The sequence below is a fragment of the Paramormyrops kingsleyae genome, chromosome 3, assembly GCF_048594095.1.
Source record: "Paramormyrops kingsleyae isolate MSU_618 chromosome 3, PKINGS_0.4, whole genome shotgun sequence".
Classification (NCBI taxonomy): Eukaryota; Metazoa; Chordata; class Actinopteri; order Osteoglossiformes; family Mormyridae; genus Paramormyrops; species Paramormyrops kingsleyae.
This window is the reverse complement of record NC_132799.1, coordinates 1,617,951-1,635,501: the sequence shown is the minus strand read 5'-3', so window position 1 is coordinate 1,635,501 and position 17,551 is coordinate 1,617,951. Positions and strand designations below refer to the sequence as shown.

General features: G+C 48.3%; 1 protein-coding gene across 1 annotated transcript in view; it reads left to right on the top strand.

Annotated features, from left to right (window-relative positions):
* The window catches only part of eys (eyes shut homolog), a 150,671-nt gene that overhangs the window by 65,033 nt on the left and 68,087 nt on the right, over positions 1–17,551 (top strand). The window contains exons 12-14 of the mRNA XM_023844746.2: positions 23–147; positions 2,408–2,532; positions 3,206–3,425. Coding sequence (XP_023700514.2) covers positions 23–147; positions 2,408–2,532; positions 3,206–3,425 — 470 coding nt within the window. The remainder of the gene's footprint in view (positions 1–22; positions 148–2,407; positions 2,533–3,205; positions 3,426–17,551) is intronic.

Sequence of the window (17,551 nt, the reverse complement as noted above, 5' to 3'; positions counted from 1 at the left end):
CTCCCTCCTCCTCTCCATACAGCTGTCCTGCAGGCTTCACCGGCACCTCCTGTGAGGTGGAGGTGAACGAGTGTGACTCGGATCCCTGTTTCAATGGCGCTGTGTGTCAGGACCTTGTGAGCAGTTACTGCTGCCACTGCCAGCCAGGTATTGATGAGCCCATCCCTACCAGTAGCTCTGCAAGCCCTGCCCATCACTAATCCATGAGCGTCCAGTGAAGGACGGGATTCCAGAAAGAGACAGAGGCGTCTACAGGCAAATATGCATTAGTTTGTGACTTGCTGTGGACGGTGACCCAGCATTTAAATGAAGAACAAGGACAGCACATTCTGTTACTGGAAGGTAATGGAATTTTCACCACAGCTGAGTGATTCACTCTTGGAGGTTAAGCGATGATGTTAATGTCACTGTTTATATGTTTGTAAATAAATGTAAAATGTAAGAAACGGGATCTGTAAAGACACAGCCTCCAACTCAAGACTTTCATAGTTGGGGGAAGGCAGGGCTTTCTTCCGTCTAGACAGGTCACATGACCTTGCCCTCGATCTCGAAATAGGTATTGACTATTCACAAAGAAATCAAACGCCCTTTACATTTCTACCTTCATGAGAGCACAGTTAATCCTTTAGGTAGAAATTATCAAGGCTGGACTCTGGATAAGGTCTGTTCACATTTCATAAAGAGCCGTCTGCAGTCTTCTGCCCTGTCATATCCAGCCCCCAGCGTGTGCCTGCGCTCCAGCCTGGTCCTAAGCATTTGGAATCAGTTTATTTTCCCAGTCTAGGCTAGACAAAGACCAGTCATAAGACCACACTTGCCTTCATTGCCGCATAAGCTGTCCATCTCTTTGTTTCCGCCTCATCATTCCTGTTTGCATGCTTCTGCACTTCTCCGTGTGTCTGCACTTCTGTGGTCATGGGCGACTGCGTGTACATGTGTGTCGGTAGCTGTGTTTGTGTGTGTTGGAGTCTCTCCCTGTTTCATTCTCTTTCTGGCTCTGTGTGTGTGCGGTGTGTGATTCCATGTGTCTTAGGTTCTCTCTGGGTCCCGGCAGCTAGTTTGTATTCCCATGTTTGATTCCCTGTGTGAGTCTGTGTCTATTTTCCTGTGATTCCATATGTGATTTGGTGTGTCCCACCATCTCCATCCTGGCAGCTGCTGTGTATTTCCTTTTTTTATTTCTCATGTGGTTCCTTGTGTATTTTCCATGTGGTTCCTTGTGTATTTCCCATGTGGTTCCTTGTGTATTTCCCATGTGGTTCCTTGTGTATTTCCCATGTGGTTCCTTGTGTATTTGCTTGTGTGATTCTGTGTATCCCGGCATCTCCCTCCTGGCAGCTGGTGTGTATTTCCATGTAAGATTCCTTGTGTGATTCCCTGCGTGATTCCATGTATGATCCTGTGTGTGATTTCTTGCGTGATTCCATATGTGATCCTGTGTGTGATTCCATGTGTCACACTGTCTCAATAGGGGCAGCTGGTATGTATTTCTTTGTAAGATTTTCTGAGTGATTCCCGCCATGAATCCATGTGTGATTCCGTGTGTGATTCCCTGTGTGACTGTGTGTCACCTGTGATCCCGTGTGTGATTCCCTGTGTGATACCGTGTGTGATACCATGTGTGATCCCGTGTGTGATTCCCTGTGTGATACCGTGTGTGATCCCGTGTGTGATTCCCTGTGTGATCCCGTGTGTGATCCTGTGTGTGATTCCCTGCGTGATCCCGTGTGTGATTCCCTGTGTGATCCCGTGTGTGATTCCCTGTGTGATACCGTGTGTGATCCCGTGTGTGATTCCCTGTGTGATCCCGTGTGTGATCCCGTGTGTGATCCCGTGTGTGATCCTGTGTGTGATTCCCTGCGTGATCCCGTGTGTGATTCCCTGTGTGATCCCATGTGTGATTCCATGTGTGACTGTGTGTCACCTGTGTGACTGTGTGTCACCTGTGATCCTGTGTGTGATTCCCTGTGTGACTGTGTGTCACCTGTGATCTTGTGTGTGATTCCCTGTGTGATCCCGTGTGTGATCCTGTGTGTGATTCCCTGTGTGACTGTGTGTCACCTGTGATCCTGTGTGTGATACCCTGTGTGACTGTGTGTGATTCCCTGTGTGACTGTATGTCACCTGTGATCCTGTGTGTGATTCCCTGTGTGACTGTGTGTCACCTGTGATCCTGTGTGTGATTCCCTGTGATCCTGTGTGTGATTCCCTGTGATCCTTTGTGTGATTCCCTGTGATCCTGTGTGTCACCTGTGATCCTGTGTGTGATTCCCTGTGATCCTGTGTGTGATTCCCTGTGATCCTGTGTCTTACCTGTGATCCTGTGTGTGATTCCCTGTGTGTCACCTGTGTCTCCATCCTGGAAGTCCACTTAAGCAGGCACTCTACTGCCTCTCGATCCTGCCAGGTTGGACGGGCCTACGCTGCGACACTGACATGAATGAATGTCTGCTGGAGCCCTGTGAGCAGGGACTGTGCATCCAGAACCTTCCAGGACATGGCTACAGCTGTTTGTGTCGGCCTGGGTTTGTGGTGAGTGCTCTTCTTCACACCCTCCTCTTCCCCTTCTTTTTCCCTAGTAGTAGCAGAGCCGTTCTTCTTACTGGCTAATTACCCATCATTCCTCTCTCACAAGCTCGCTCTCTCTCAGACTGACAGGAGTGAGAGTATTTCAGTTTCTCCTCTGCCTGCTTGTACACCCAGCTGGGAGTCTCGTCGTAATTGCCCCCCACCACCCCGCTCCCCCGCCGCTGCACATAAAGCTAATTTATACTGTTATTTAGGTGACTCTGGAGATGCTGGCTTTGTCTGAAATATGATGCCTTCGCGAGCCGGTGCTGTTTACACGGCCCCCTCCGGTGATGCCGTCTGATTTACCGCCGCTTGTTGCAGTATTTTATTTTGCGGTACTAAACAAACAAATCGGAAAACGATCGTGCTGGATCTGCCGCCTTAATCTATCCTGCATCAATGTTAACGCTTGTTTCATGTTGTCCAGACATTCCATATTAAAAGCAGAAGTTTTTTTTTACGTATTTTGCAAGCAAGCATTTCTCTGTTTCTGCTGCTACAGGCTTAGTTTGGTTTAAATCCCCTTTGATGGTGATCATGTGACCATTCATCTGCCTTTTTTGGCAGTGAGGCAGCTGGTTAGTCAGTACTAAGCAGACCCTCTCGTCCCCTTTTCTCTGCCTTTCTCTCACAGGGGAGGCACTGTGAATATAATTACAATGACTGCCTGCCACACACATGCCCACCTGATCACCACTGCCTGGGCGGCATGAATAACGTCACCTGCATCCCCATCGTGGCTGGTGACCAGACGGTGACCTTGGCCCCACAGGCTTTGTGGAACTCCGTACAGACGAGCCTGCCATCCCTGGCCGGCGAAACAGAGACCCTGAGAGAAGCCACCCGCATCTCAGGTACTTAGGCAGAGCGGGGGGGGCGGTAAGAGCAGGGTATTATAGGAAATATTAGTCATGTGACATACATTTTACTGCTCTCCCAGAATTCCTGTTACCACAAGAGGATACATTTATTATTATTGGTATTATTATTATTATTATTATTAAACATATTATACATTTATTTCCCAAAGCGTATTGTTCGGTTAAGCATGTTAAAAATGTTTAAATTTGTGCTTCCATCTAGCAGTGCCTATCATATAATCCCAGGCAGGGCTTCCTGCTGCTGTACTTCTCTGTTACTGTCATGTAAATGATCTCTGCACAATGTGAGGAGCCATTGCCACGGAAATCGATTACACCCCCCCCCCATTCACGCGACGGGACACACCGCTTGGGCTCTGGGGCTCTGGGGCTCCGCTGCCCCGTGGTCGGCTACGGGAGGTCACCCCATTCACACTGATTCAATGGCCTGAGAATTCAGACCTTAATGGAATTAGCATAGGGATGGAGACGCTTCATTTTACATTTTCTGTTTCGCCGACAGATTAGTTCATTTTATTAACAAAAACCTTTCAGTGCCGACACACGCTGTTCCAAAGACGGTCTAAAATAGATCCATAGTGCAGGTGGAATCGATGTCATTCACCATCCCCATTTATCTTCTGACTTTTCCTCCTCCACTTCTTCATAACTTTGGACCTTTTGGATGAGGAGATGCCCACAGACCATGAAGGCATGTGTTTCTGGGGGTTGCCATTGCGCTGCGTTTCTCGATTCTCCTTCTGAAGCTTCTGAACATTACGTGCAGTGTCTCTGTCCATCACGGGCATGTTTGTTGTGTGTATGTACAACTGAACAGAGTCCTGAGGAAAAGACATGTGACTTTGATAGAAGGGCAACTCCACTCAGCTGCGCCTTACAGTGTGATGGACGTCCTAATGGGCAGTGCTGTGCAAGCATGTATGCGCTGTGTGTTTTTGACCCCCACAGATCTGTATCTGCTAGTGCCCCCCCCCCCCACCGCTGAGTCATATTCCATCCTGTATGATTCCTGACACCCCCGTTAATGATGATGTACCACGTTTACAGGAGTTACCCTTAAACCACTGTTGCACGCTGGGTAAAGGGAGGCCCAGCCTGTGATGAATGAGCGTTTGTTTGTGCTCACACCGTCATCTGAAGCACATCTAATGATGACGAATCATTAAGCGGATAAGCGGATCCTCACACTGCACTACTCTAGGCAGTCATAGGGGGCGCCGGAGTGTAGGTAATGTTAATTTGCAGAACATAACTATGCTCCCTGCTAAGAAGCATTTAAAAGCAATTACTGCTATATTGTAAAATATTCACTAATACAATGCTTTTTATTTAAATTTAACAGTCAATTCAAGCTGTAATAATCTGTTTTCAGCTGGTTCTGGCACTGATTAATGCGCAGAACATTGACATGTAAATGCCTCAGAGTAAAATGTAAAAGTGCTCCAGTTTAATATTCACTCAGAGAGTAATGAAATCAGTCGGTGAGGCGTCCTGTCAAAAAAACATTATTAATATCAGGTACTGGCAAGCTGATGTTGTCAAGCCAACGGTGACCATAGAGACACCATCTCTCTGGAATATTCTGTCTCCTGTCTGGTTCTCCAGGTTTCACCTGAATGAGTTCATAATGAACGCACTTTATGCATTTTTTATAATTAATATTAGAATAACAATGATCAGTGTAACTGTAAGCTCGTCTTGGAAAATGCTTGTTCAGAGCTTGGTCCTGATGTACCTGCTGATACTGCGAGATCTCTACTCCATCCCCCATAAATACAGCCCTTACAGCACAGTCTTCATCCCTCTTTCCTGATTCCCTTTCTCTCTTTTATCCATCTTCTACTTGACTTTGGTTGATTCTCCATCAGAAATACAGGGCGTCATGTTTCACTGGGTAACCATTCCCTCTTCATCTGGCCTCTCAGTGAGGGCTTGTGCTGAAAACCCTGCACCACCTCAATCCCACCTGTAGGAGGTGCTTCGCAGCAGACTTCACCTGATGTTTTGAGGTCCTTGCACACACCTTCATGCTGGGAGTGGCTCTCATGTTCCCATAAGGCTTTTGACATCAGTCATGTGATCTCTTCTGTGAAGCAAGGCATGCCTTCTTATCAGGGGACTTATGTAACAAACTCATTACTGCCCCCTGTAGGCAGGATCATGCCAGGCACCCTGCGGCACTCATATCCTCATGTGGATTTCTTGCCTTCCCCCGACTCTCGGGAGTTTCTTTCTGTCCGTTCCCACATGTGACCCAGTGACTTTGAAAGTAAAAACGCAAAAGCCTTGTCTCGAACACAGTCCCCTGTCTCGAACACAGACCCCTGCCTCGAACACAGGCTCTTACCTCGAACACAGACCTCTACCATGAACACAGACCCCTGCCTTGAACACAGACTCTTACTCGAACACAGACCCCTGCCTTGAACACAGACCCTTACCTCGAACACAGACCCCTGCCTCGAACACAGACCCTTACCTCGAACACAGACCCCTGCCTCGAACACAGACCCTTACCTCGAACACAGACCCCTGCCTCGAACACAGACCCTTACCTCGAACACAGCCCCCTGCCTCGAACACAGACCCCTGCCTTGAACACAGACCCCTGCCTCAAACACAGGCTCTTACCTCGAACACAGACCTCTACCTCGAACACAGACCCTTACCTCGAACACAGACCTCTACCTCGAACACAGACCCTTACCTCGAACACAGACCCTTACCTCGAACACAGACCCCTGCCTCGAACACAGACCCTTACCTCGAACACACACCCCTGCCTCGAACACAGACTCTTACCTCGAACACACACCCCTGCCTCGAACACAAACCCTTACCTCGAACACACACCCCTGCCTCGAACACAAACCCTTACCTCGGACACAGAGTCCTGCGTCGATTTCACATCAGCAGAGGCCACCGGGGAAAGTGACTTCTGGAAAGATGTGGGATTCTATTTTAATTAGATTTATAGGGCAATATGGACTTTTCAAAAGTCTCGTGGTGGGTTAGACAGCGACATCACAATGAAACACCAACTGAACAGAGGCAAATAATATTAATATTAATGATGCTTGTTAATGTTAAGAATATACAGTTAATTTAGTCTGTGATGACGTAGCTGAGAGTCAAGGTCGTGGGGACCTGACTTTAAATGCTGTTATCCTTTTTAATTGGAATTTGAAAGAGTTTTTTCAATTATTTTTTAACAGTACTTTTAACTTCTGAAGTTATGGGAAAGTCTGAGTGAAACTTCAGGTTTTGCCTGTAAAAAGCAGTAATTTCATTTCCCAGCTAAAAGGGGCTGCGGGGGTTTCTAAGGGGACTGGGTTGCTGAGCGCAAACTCTCTAATACAGTCTGCCATGAAGTGGTGTTTGTTTCAGATAATTCTGATCATTTATTTGAGTGTCTCTTTACCTCAGGGGATTATGCGTTATGCTGCATTCTCTGTTCCCGGAACAGCTCCCTAATTACACTCTCCACTTCTGTATTGCCTGCTTTCTGGAAGCACACCTGCTCGCCGCTCTTATATAACTTACTGAATAGTGAAAGCTACCAGATACCAAAAGATATAATTAATCTCGTTTTAACATCAAAATAAAATCCATAATAAAACATGAAAGTGGAGATGCTAATGAGGTCCTGGAAACTCCTGAACCCTGGCGTAGTATACCGCAGCCCGAGGGGTGGCTAAATATAGACGTTTGAGAGAGTCACTGGGAGCCCAAATAAGCTCCGCATTCCACCTGCACTTCAGAGAGAGTCACCGGGAGCCCAAATGAGCTTCGCATTCCACCTGCACTTCAGAGAGAGTCACCGGGAGCCCAAATGAGCTTCGCATTCCACCTGCACTTCAGAGAGAGTCACCGGGAGCCCAAATGAGCTTCGCATTCCACCTGCACTTCAGAGAGAGTCACCGGGAGCCCAAATGAGCTTCGCATTCCACCTGCACTTCAGAGAGAGTCACCGGGAGCCCAAATGAGCTTCGCATTCCACCTGCACTTCAGAGAGAGTCACCGGGAGCCCAAATGAGCTTCGCATTCCACCTGCACTTCAGAGAGAGTCACCGGGAGCCCAAATGAGCTTCGCATTCCACCTGCACTTCAGAGAGAGTCACCGGGAGCCCAAATGAGCTTCGCATTCCACCTGCACTTCAGAGAGAGTCACCGGGAGCCCAAATGAGCTTCGCATTCCACCTGCACTTCAGAGAGAGTCACCGGGAGCCCAAATGAGCTTCGCATTCCACCTGCACTTCAGAGAGAGTCACCGGGAGCCCAAATGAGCTTCGCATTCCACCTGCACTTCAGAGAGAGTCACCGGGAGCCCAAATGAGCTTCGCATTCCACCTGCACTTCAGAGAGAGTCACCGGGAGCCCAAATGAGCTTCGCATTCCACCTGCACTTCAGAGAGAGTCACCGGGAGCCCAAATGAGCTTCGCATTCCACCTGCACTTCAGAGAGAGTCACCGGGAGCCCAAATGAGCTTCGCATTCCACCTGCACTTCAGAGAGAGTCACCGGGAGCCCAAATGAGCTTCGCATTCCACCTGCACTTCAGAGAGAGTCACCGGGAGTCCAGATGAGCTTCGCATTCCACCTGCACTTCAGAGAGAGTCACCGGGAGCCCAGATGAGCTTCGCATTCCACCTGTACTTCAGAGAGAGTCACTGGGAGTCCAGATGAGCTTCCTGTTCCATCTGAACTTCAGAGGCGCCTTTGAGCGTCTTTTGTGACATAGGTGTCGCCAACGTGCTCTTACCCAGAGCACGATGACGCACCTATAATCCTCTGTGGTCTTTTTCCTCCTTTTCAATAAGGGAGTAGTCTGTATCACCATGTCACATTCTGCATTTACTTATGTGGCAGAAGCTTCTATCTAAGGTGACGTACATTTTTGAGACAGCAGGGGCAGCATTTGGGGGGTAAAGGCTGGTGCTCAGGGGCCCAACAGTTACGTCTCTTTGCCAGTGCTGGGATTTGAACCAGCGACTTTCTGATCATGGACGCAGCATCCTGACTTGCTGAACCCCACACCACCCAGAGATGAGAGCCAGTGAATATTAGGACAACTGGCTGATCAACACATGCTTCTGTTTAAAATATTAGAGAGGGTGTCATCCGTTACTGACCTTAGACTCACAAAAACAAGATCTGAATCAGCAGCAATCTCAGCCCCCTGTGAGATGGGAGCTCCAAGATGTCCTTCAGGTCACCATGGTTACTGTAGGGCCCATCCCACCGAGTACACAACCAATGAGAGGCAATAACATGGCCCCAGTCAGCCAGACACAAACGGGGCCTTCACTCTCAGCTGTGTCACTCGTCACCCATCTCAGGGGCCCGCAGGCATTCTCAGCAGCTTATAGAGCCCAGTGTGGCATTTAGAGCCATTCCGGGTATGTGACGGTTTGGTGGGGGGGGGGGGGGGGGGGGGGTTACATTGTCTTTTACAGCCCCTTCTTTCTCTTGCTGTGTCACCACGCAGAATGAATATTCATGATCCGGGGCTCAGTGGTACAAAAGTATCAGTGTTGCAGTTTGTCATGGTGACACTGGGTTACGCTGTGTGTTTGTGTGGCTTGCTGCGCTGCCACACTGCGTGCGTCCATGCTCTGGTGTTGTGTTAATTAAAGACAAAGTGCCTGCCCAATCTTGAAACATCACTCTCATAACAGGGTTACTCGCATGGTCTTAGGAAATCGTTAGCTCATATCAGAGAATTCACATAGTCTTGGGAAAGTATCTCATAGCAAAACTCTCGCATGTTCTTGGGAAATTATCTACTAACAAAGTACTTGGTCTCAGTAAATCATTATTTCAAAACAGAGTACTTGTGTGGTAATGGTAAATTGTATATCTCCTAGCATCATGTTCACTTAGATAAGACTTTGTTCCCTGTGGAAGGAAACTGTTTGTCTCTTGCCAGTAATTGGCTGCCCATTTCAGCTTTGAATCGTTGTGTGGGGCGTAAGATGCTTTGTGTTCTAGTTGGGATGCCAGTTTGCCACTGGGCATGGGCACTGGGTCCTCTGTACATCACGTGTCTGACCGAGGGGGTGAGGTGAGAGAGGAAGTTTTTTGCACAGACAGATGGATGGGCACGCAGGCGGATGGACGGGCCTGAGGTTGGTTTGAACAGCCCCCCCCAAAGATGGGAGGGGTTGACAATGCGGAGAATAATATTCTGAAATCTCAAGGGAAAAATCATGAAATATCAAAGAAAAATACCATTAAAAAAATATTTATACCAGGGGATTAGAAGCAAAATAACTTGACAATGCAGGGGATTATGAGGAATGAGGAACTCAAACACACAAACAGCAGGTGAAAAACCAGTCATGACTGCAGATACATCAAAGGACGATTAAACCAACCAGTGTTGATTTGATTTAGGGTAATGGTAACTAGCTTTGAATAATTCACAGGCTCTGTATTTCATCATTACACATTATGGGCCATTCAAGGCTTGTCCGTTAATGAAATCACAATCCGTCAGTGGCATTGTGTGACAGGGTCTGTGTGCCTGTGTACGTATTTGTGTCTGTGTGTGTGTTTGTGTGCATGTGTATGCGTGTCTGTGTGTCTGTGTGCGTGAGTGTACATGTGTATGTGTGTCTGTGTCGACAAGTGTGCATGCTTGTGTGTGTGTCTGTGTGGGTCTATGTGCGTGTGTGTGTGTGTGTGTGTGTGTCTGTGTACATGAATGTACATGTGCATGCATGTGTGAGTGTATGTGTGTCTGTGTCGATAAGTGTGCATGCTTGTGTGTGTGTGCGTGTGTGTCTGTTTGTGTATTAGGGTGGGGTGAAAAAAATCAAAATGTCCAGTAGCAATTTCCAATAGTGCGGAAAAGTTGTCACTGGACCTCGTTATTATACATGCAAAATATCTTTGAAATAGGTTAATATTTTCAGGTTCCGCAACGCGATCGAAGATTTCACCTGTCACATCAATGCGCAGATCCACGCTACGTATCATCCATATCATAACGCAATGTAAAATTGTTCCAATTTAATACAAGAACCTAACAATCGGTCAGTGACAATGAGTGAGTGGGAAACGACTCATTCAGAAACGTGGCGCTCAGGATCATGCTTACACTGACATACTGGCAATACACACTATCCATTATCCATCTGGGTCTTACAAAAAATATTGGGACACCCCTCCAAAACATTGAATTCAGGTGTCCCAATATTTTTGGTAATATAGTGTATCTAATCATTTTGACTGTCATGCTTAATACTTTTCATTTTGGTGGCACTGAGGAACAGTTTTACATTGCGTTATGATATGGATGATACGTAGCGTGGATCTGCGCATTGATGTGACAGGTGATTAATCGTAATGCACGTAGAACCGCAGAGCGATGTAATGTATGTGTATGGCTGATACCCAGTAAAAATCTGCGTTACCTGAACATTGGTATTTTGTAGTGATTATCATGTTGTGAAAGAGCACAAACACAACACCGATGAGTATAGATAATGGATAGTGTATATTGCCAGTATGTCAGTGTAAGCATGGTCCTGTGGTATAGATAATGGATAGTGTATATTGCCCATTGATATGACAGGTGAAAACTTCGATCGTGTTGCGGAACCTGAAAATATTAACCTATTTCAAAGACATTTTGCATGTTTAATAATGAGGTCCAGTGACAACTTTTCCGCACTATTGGAAATTGCTACTGGAAATTTTTATTTTTTTCACCCCACCCTAATGTGTATGCACGCGTGTGTGTCAGTGTCTGTGTACGCATGCGTATGTGTCAGTGTCTGTGTTTGTACGCATGTGTGTGTGTCAGTGTCTGTTTGTGTACGCATGTGTGTGTGTCAGTGTCTGTTTATGTATGCATGCGTGTGTGTCAGTGTCTGTGTGTGTACGCACGCGTGTGTGTCAGTGTCTGTGTGTGTACGCAAGCGTGTGTGTCAGCGTCTGTGTGTGTACGCACGCGTGTGTGTCAGTGTCTTTGTGTACGCACGTGTGTGTGTCAGTGTCTGTGTGTGTACGCACGCGTGTGTGTCAGTGTTTTTGTGTACGCACGCGTGTGTGTCAGTGTCTGTACACATGCGTGTGTGTCAGGGTCTGTTTATGTATGCATGCGTGTGTGTCAGTGTCTGTTTATGTATGCATGCGTGTGTGTCAGTGTCTGTGTGTGTACGCATGCGTGTGTGTCTGTGTGTGTACGCATGCGTGTGTGTCAGTGTCTGTTTATGTATGCATGCGTGTGTGTCAGTGTCTGTTTATGTATGCATGCGTGTGTGTCAGTGTCTGTTTATGTATGCATGCGTGTGTGTCAGTGTCTGTGTGTGTATGCATGCGTGTGTGTCAGTGTCTGTTTATGTATGCACGCGTGTGTGTCAGTGTCTGTGTACGCATGCGTGTGTGTCAGTGTCTGTGTGTACACACGCGTGTGTGTCAGTGTCTGTTTATGTATGCATGCGTGTGTGTCAGTGTCTGTTTGTGTATGCATGCGTGTGTGTCAGTGTCTGTGTGTGTACGCACGCGTGTGTGTCAGTGTCTGTGTACGCATGCGTATGTGTCAGTGTCTGTGTGTGTACGCATGTGTGTGTGTCAGTGTCTGTTTGTGTACGCATGTGTGTGTGTCAGTGTCTGTTTATGTATGCATGCGTGTGTGTCAGTGTCTGTGTGTGTACGCACGCGTGTGTGTCAGTGTCTGTGTGTGTACGCAAGCGTGTGTGTCAGCGTCTGTGTGTGTACGCACGCGTGTGTGTCAGTGTCTTTGTGTACGCACGTGCGTGTGTCAGTGTCTGTGTGTGTACGCACGCGTGTGTGTCAGTGTTTTTGTGTACGCACGCGTGTGTGTCAGTGTCTGTACACATGCGTGTGTGTCAGGGTCTGTTTATGTATGCATGCGTGTGTGTCAGTGTCTGTTTATGTATGCATGCGTGTGTGTCAGTGTCTGTGTGTGTACGCATGCGTGTGTGTCAGTGTCTGTGTGTGTACGCATGCGTGTGTGTCAGTGTCTGTTTATGTATGCATGCGTGTGTGTCAGTGTCTGTTTATGTATGCATGCGTGTGTGTCAGTGTCTCTTTATGTATGCATGCGTGTGTGTCAGTGTCTGTGTGTGTATGCATGCGTGTGTGTCAGTGTCTGTTTATGTATGCACGCGTGTGTGTCAGTGTCTGTGTACGCATGCGTGTGTGTCAGTGTCTGTGTGTACACACGCGTGTGTGTCAGTGTCTGTGTGTGTACGCATGCGTGTGTGTCAGTGTCTGTTTATGTATGCATGCGTGTGTGTCAGTGTCTGTTTATGTATGCATGCGTGTGTGTCAGTGTCTGTTTATGTATGCACGCGTGTGTGTCAGTGTCTGTGTACGCATGCGTGTGTGTCAGTGTCTGTGTGTACACACGCGTGTGTGTCAGTGTCTGTGTGTGTACGCATGCGTGTGTGTCAGTGTCTGTTTATGTATGCATGCGTGTGTGTCAGTGTCTGTGTGTGTACGCATGCGTGTGTGTCAATGTCTGTGTGTGTACGCATGCGTGTGTGTCAGTGTCTGTTTATGTATGCATGCGTGTGTGTCAGTGTCTGTGTGTGTACGCATGCGTGTGTGTCAGTGTCTGTTTATGTATGCATGCGTGTGTGTCAGTGTCTGTTTGTGTATGCATGCGTGTGTGTCAGTGTCTGTGTGTGTACGCATGCGTGTGTGTCAGTGTCTGTTTATGTATGCATGCGTGTGTGTCAGTGTCTGTTTGTGTATGCATGCGTGTGTGTCAGTGTCTGTTTATGTATGCATGCGTGTGTGTCAGTGTCTGTTTATGTATGCAAACGTGTGTGTCAGTGTCTGTGTGTGTATGCATGCGTGTGTGTCAGTGTCTGTTTATGTATGCATGCGTGTGTGTCAGTGTCTGTTTATGTATGCATGCGTGTGTGTCAGTGTCTGTGTGTGTATGCATGCATGTGTGTCAGTGTCTGTTTATGTATGCATGCGTGTGTGTCAGTGTCTGTTTATGTATGCATGTGTGTGTCAGTGTCTGTTTATGTATGCATGCGTGTGTGTCAGTGTCTGTGTGTGTATGCATGCGTGTGTGTCAGTGTCTGTTTATGTATGCATGCGTGTGTGTCAGTGTCTGTTTATGTATGCATGCGTGTGTGTCAGTGTCTGTTTATGTATGCATGCGTGTGTGTCAGTGTCTGTGTGTGTATGCATGCGTGTGTGTCAGTGTCTGTTTATGTATGCATGCGTGTGTGTCAGTGTCTGTGTGTGTATGCATGCGTGTGTGTCAGTGTCTGTGTGTGTATGCATGCGTGTGTGTCAGTGTCTGTGTGTGTATGCATGCGTGTGTGTCAGTGTCTGTGTGTGTATGCATGCGTGTGTGTCAGTGTCTGTGTGTGTATGCATGCGTGTGTGTCAGTGCAACCACCATTACAGGTGGGTCTCAGTTTGTATCTAAGTAACCCTACAGCTCAGGGTTGGCGTCACTGGTGTCTGTGAGCTACTGCTCGTTCCTGTGAATTGTGGAAGAATCAGCACTTTGGTGAACACCGGGACTCATCTGCCAGTGATTGTTTTATGATGCTCCTCAGATGCTCGTATGATGTCAGCCAGATGGGAAATAGCAGATATGGGCCATAAACTGCAAACGTTTAGATCGCTGCATTTGGTAACATGCGGGGAACCAGCAGGGACACAGAGGCAGACGTGGCAGCCGCTTTGCCACACAGCAATATGGCTGTTTACAAGCCATACGGAACCTGGCACCCATCTCCCTCTGGTTCTGTGAGCTGTGTCCTGCTAAGACCTTCGGCCAGGACAGTAGTAAGCAGTAAGGTTACCAAACATCAATGCCTTTGATGATCCAAGAGGGAAAAGAACATCAAACACAGCAAATGTGGGTCAGGACATTTTACCCGCAAGTTTTTGTGTATGAGCTCACTCAAAATTCCCAACAAATCACAGCTCTCAGCTTGACATTTAAAACATTTGAACCCTTCTCGTTATGTAACGACAGAAGCCCCTCCAGCTGACTTTACATTCCCTTCTGGGTTTTAGAGATATATTGTTTTACCTTTCGGTCAACTTTAAGAGCAAAGAGTTTTTATTTCGCAGTGATTTCTGGCTTGAAGCCATGCAGGGCTTCTAACGCCCCTGAACCTGAATGCCAGAGGCACGGGGTTACGGGTTACGCACTGCGACGCTCCGTACAAAAGCAGTGACTGCGCTCTGCTTAATGATTTGTTCTCCGATTGCAGCTGACAGCGGTGGTGGCTCCTCCGCATCGCCGAGATGATAATGAGGTTATCTGTTATTTGAGGGCAGATCGTGGTGTTGGAGATGAAAGGGGCCCAATCTGTGCGAACGATCTTCTGTGTCTACGAACAACCGAGGTTTGTGTCAAAGCGAAGGTGTATGAAATGGGTGTGATTAGTGCCTGGGGGGCTCTGCTGAATGACTGGGTGATAATGTACCTGGTGGATGATGCAGAACTCTGCGTGCAAGGGTATCAGACCCCTTTGAGAGCCCTGCTGGTAGAGCTGGGGACTGCAGAAGCATGAAGCTGGACAAACTTAGGTTGCCGATGTCCGGAGGTCCCATGTGAGGCGTACGATGGTGACCCCGTGCTGACTCAGCGACTCAGCGTCGCCAATGTCCGGAGGTCCCATGTGAGGCGTACGATGGTGACCCCGTGCTGACTCAGCGACTCAGCGTCGCCGATGTCCGGAGGTCCCATGTGAGGCGTACGAGGGTGACCCCGTGCTGACTCAGCGTTGCCGATGTCCGGAGGTCCCATGTGAGGCGTACGAGGGTGACCCCGTGCTGACTCAGCGTTGCCGATGTCCGGAGGTCCCATGTGAGGCGTACGAGGGTGACCCCGTGCTGACTCAGCGACTCAGCGTTGCCGATGTCCGGAGGTCCCATGTGAGGCGTACGAGGGTGACCCCGTGCTGACTCAGCGACTCAGCGTTGCCGATGTCCGGAGGTCCCATGTGAGGCGTACGAGGGTGACCCCGTGCTGACTCAGCGTTGCCGATGTCCGGAGGTCCCATGTGAGGCGTACGAGGGTGACCCCGTGCTGACTCAGCGACTCAGCATTGCCGATGTCCGGAGGTCCCATGTGAGGCGTACGAGGGTGACCCCGTGCTGACTCAGCGACTCAGCGTTGCCGATGTCCGGAGGTCCCATGTGAGGCGTACGAGGGTGACCCCGTGCTGACTCTCGCCTGTTACACTTATTAATTTCTCTTTTTATTTCCCTGTTCCGTCCTTTGTTTCAGCCAAATTACCCTTCAGAACTACTCATTCAACAATTAATGATGTGCTTTGGAGTTGATCCCAAAAATGACGGGTATATGTTCGTTAATTGCCGGTACTTAATGTGTTTTATTGAATGACCTTGCATCGATCGGCAGTGTCACCGCCAGCTCCTCTGCCTGCTCATTTGCATTCACCAAATATTGTCCCTTAAGCTGGGTTAAAGGCTGCATGTTCTGCTTTCGCGTGTCTGTTATGTCTTCCGGGCCGAGGCGCATTTACATGGTCAGAGGCTCCTGGGCTATTTAAGGTGACAGTGGACCTCCTGATGTTTTCTACGATGGTGTAAATGTCCGTGTAGGGGGGAGGGATAAAATTTAAATTGTATTTTGGTCTGGATGATATGGGACAAATATGAGGCAAATAGTGTTCTGTATTGGATCAACACAGGACACAACATCTTATTTTCCAATTCTGGTTAGGTGGCAACTCTAGATTTTAAATGTTAGTATGAGGTTAGTCCCCTTTTAACCGGAGGCCCTGCGTTTCAGCCTCGGTAAACCCGTGCATTAAAGCACCCCTGATTCTGGTGTACATGTCTCTGGTGTTACAGTCTCCCTCGGCCTCCACCGATACGTTAGCGATGCCACATGCCGTTAGCATTTGCTCTTTTCAAAGTGCTAACGAAAGGACACTGCTGAACAGCAGCAGGTGCTGAAATGCTGGATGCTCAGCTCTAGAGGGCGCCTGTTTGGGTGACAGTAGCCGCTCTTGTGGGGGAGAGGGGCTCCATTATGTCGGATAGAGTCGACTCTGCGGATGAAAGATGGCCTTGTGTCGGTCATACACAGTGCTAAGGCATCACAGTAGCCAGTAATGGAAGTAAACCTTTGTTCTAATACACGTTTAGTCCACGTGTTGGTCATGCCTGGCAGGTAAAGGAGGGAGGGAGGCCAGTTCGTTTGGGACGTTATGTTTCTCTCAATTAATTCACTGTCACATTGTCATTTTTCTTAATTGATTTTTACATTCCCGTTTATTTTAGCATATCTGTAGTGCAGCCATGGGGAGTTCCAGTCAGCTGCTTCTCTGAGCGCTCGCTGCACTAAGGAGCGACGCTCATGAAATACAGAATTAAGTGCTTTGGGTTGCCCTGTTTTTAAGGTTTTACTTTCTCACCTTGTTAAAATCGGCAGAGTCCACCGAATAGTCTGTTGTTGCAATTAAAAATATGTGTATTTTCCTAGCAAAGCAGTCTTCTGGCGTGTAGCTGACAGTGAAGCAGTTTCTGTGATGAGCTTCCTTACGTGGAGTATGGGCATTTATGCCTTTAGTAGGAGCTGCTAAACACCAGCCAGGTTTCCTGTGATGGGACAATGAAAGGAGTGGCATTTAACCCTCGCTGGCATACTCAGGAGCTGGGGGCCACTGGGGAGGGCTTCCTGTGGTACAGCCGCAGTGGGGGTGTGAGGAGGTGACATGGAGTCGCTTTGCACTCGGGATGCTTGTGAATGTTTCTGCTTGCGGCTGTACGGACACGCCTCATTCACCCGGGTGAGGTCAGGGATAGGGTCAGGGATAGGGTCAGGATGGGGTTAGGATGGGGTGAGGGATGGGGTCAGTGATGAGGTCAGGGATAGGGTCAGGATGGGGTCAGTGATGAGGTCAGGTATGGGGTCAGGGATAAGGTCAGTATGGGGTTATGGATGGGGTCAGGGATGGGGTCAGGATGAGGTCAGGGATGGGGTCAGGATGGGGTCAGGATGGGGTTAGGATGAGGTCAGGATGGGGTCAGGATGGGGTTAGGATAGGGTCAGGATGGGGTTAGGATGAGGTCAGGATGGGGTTAGGATGAGGTCAGGATGGGGTCAGGATGGG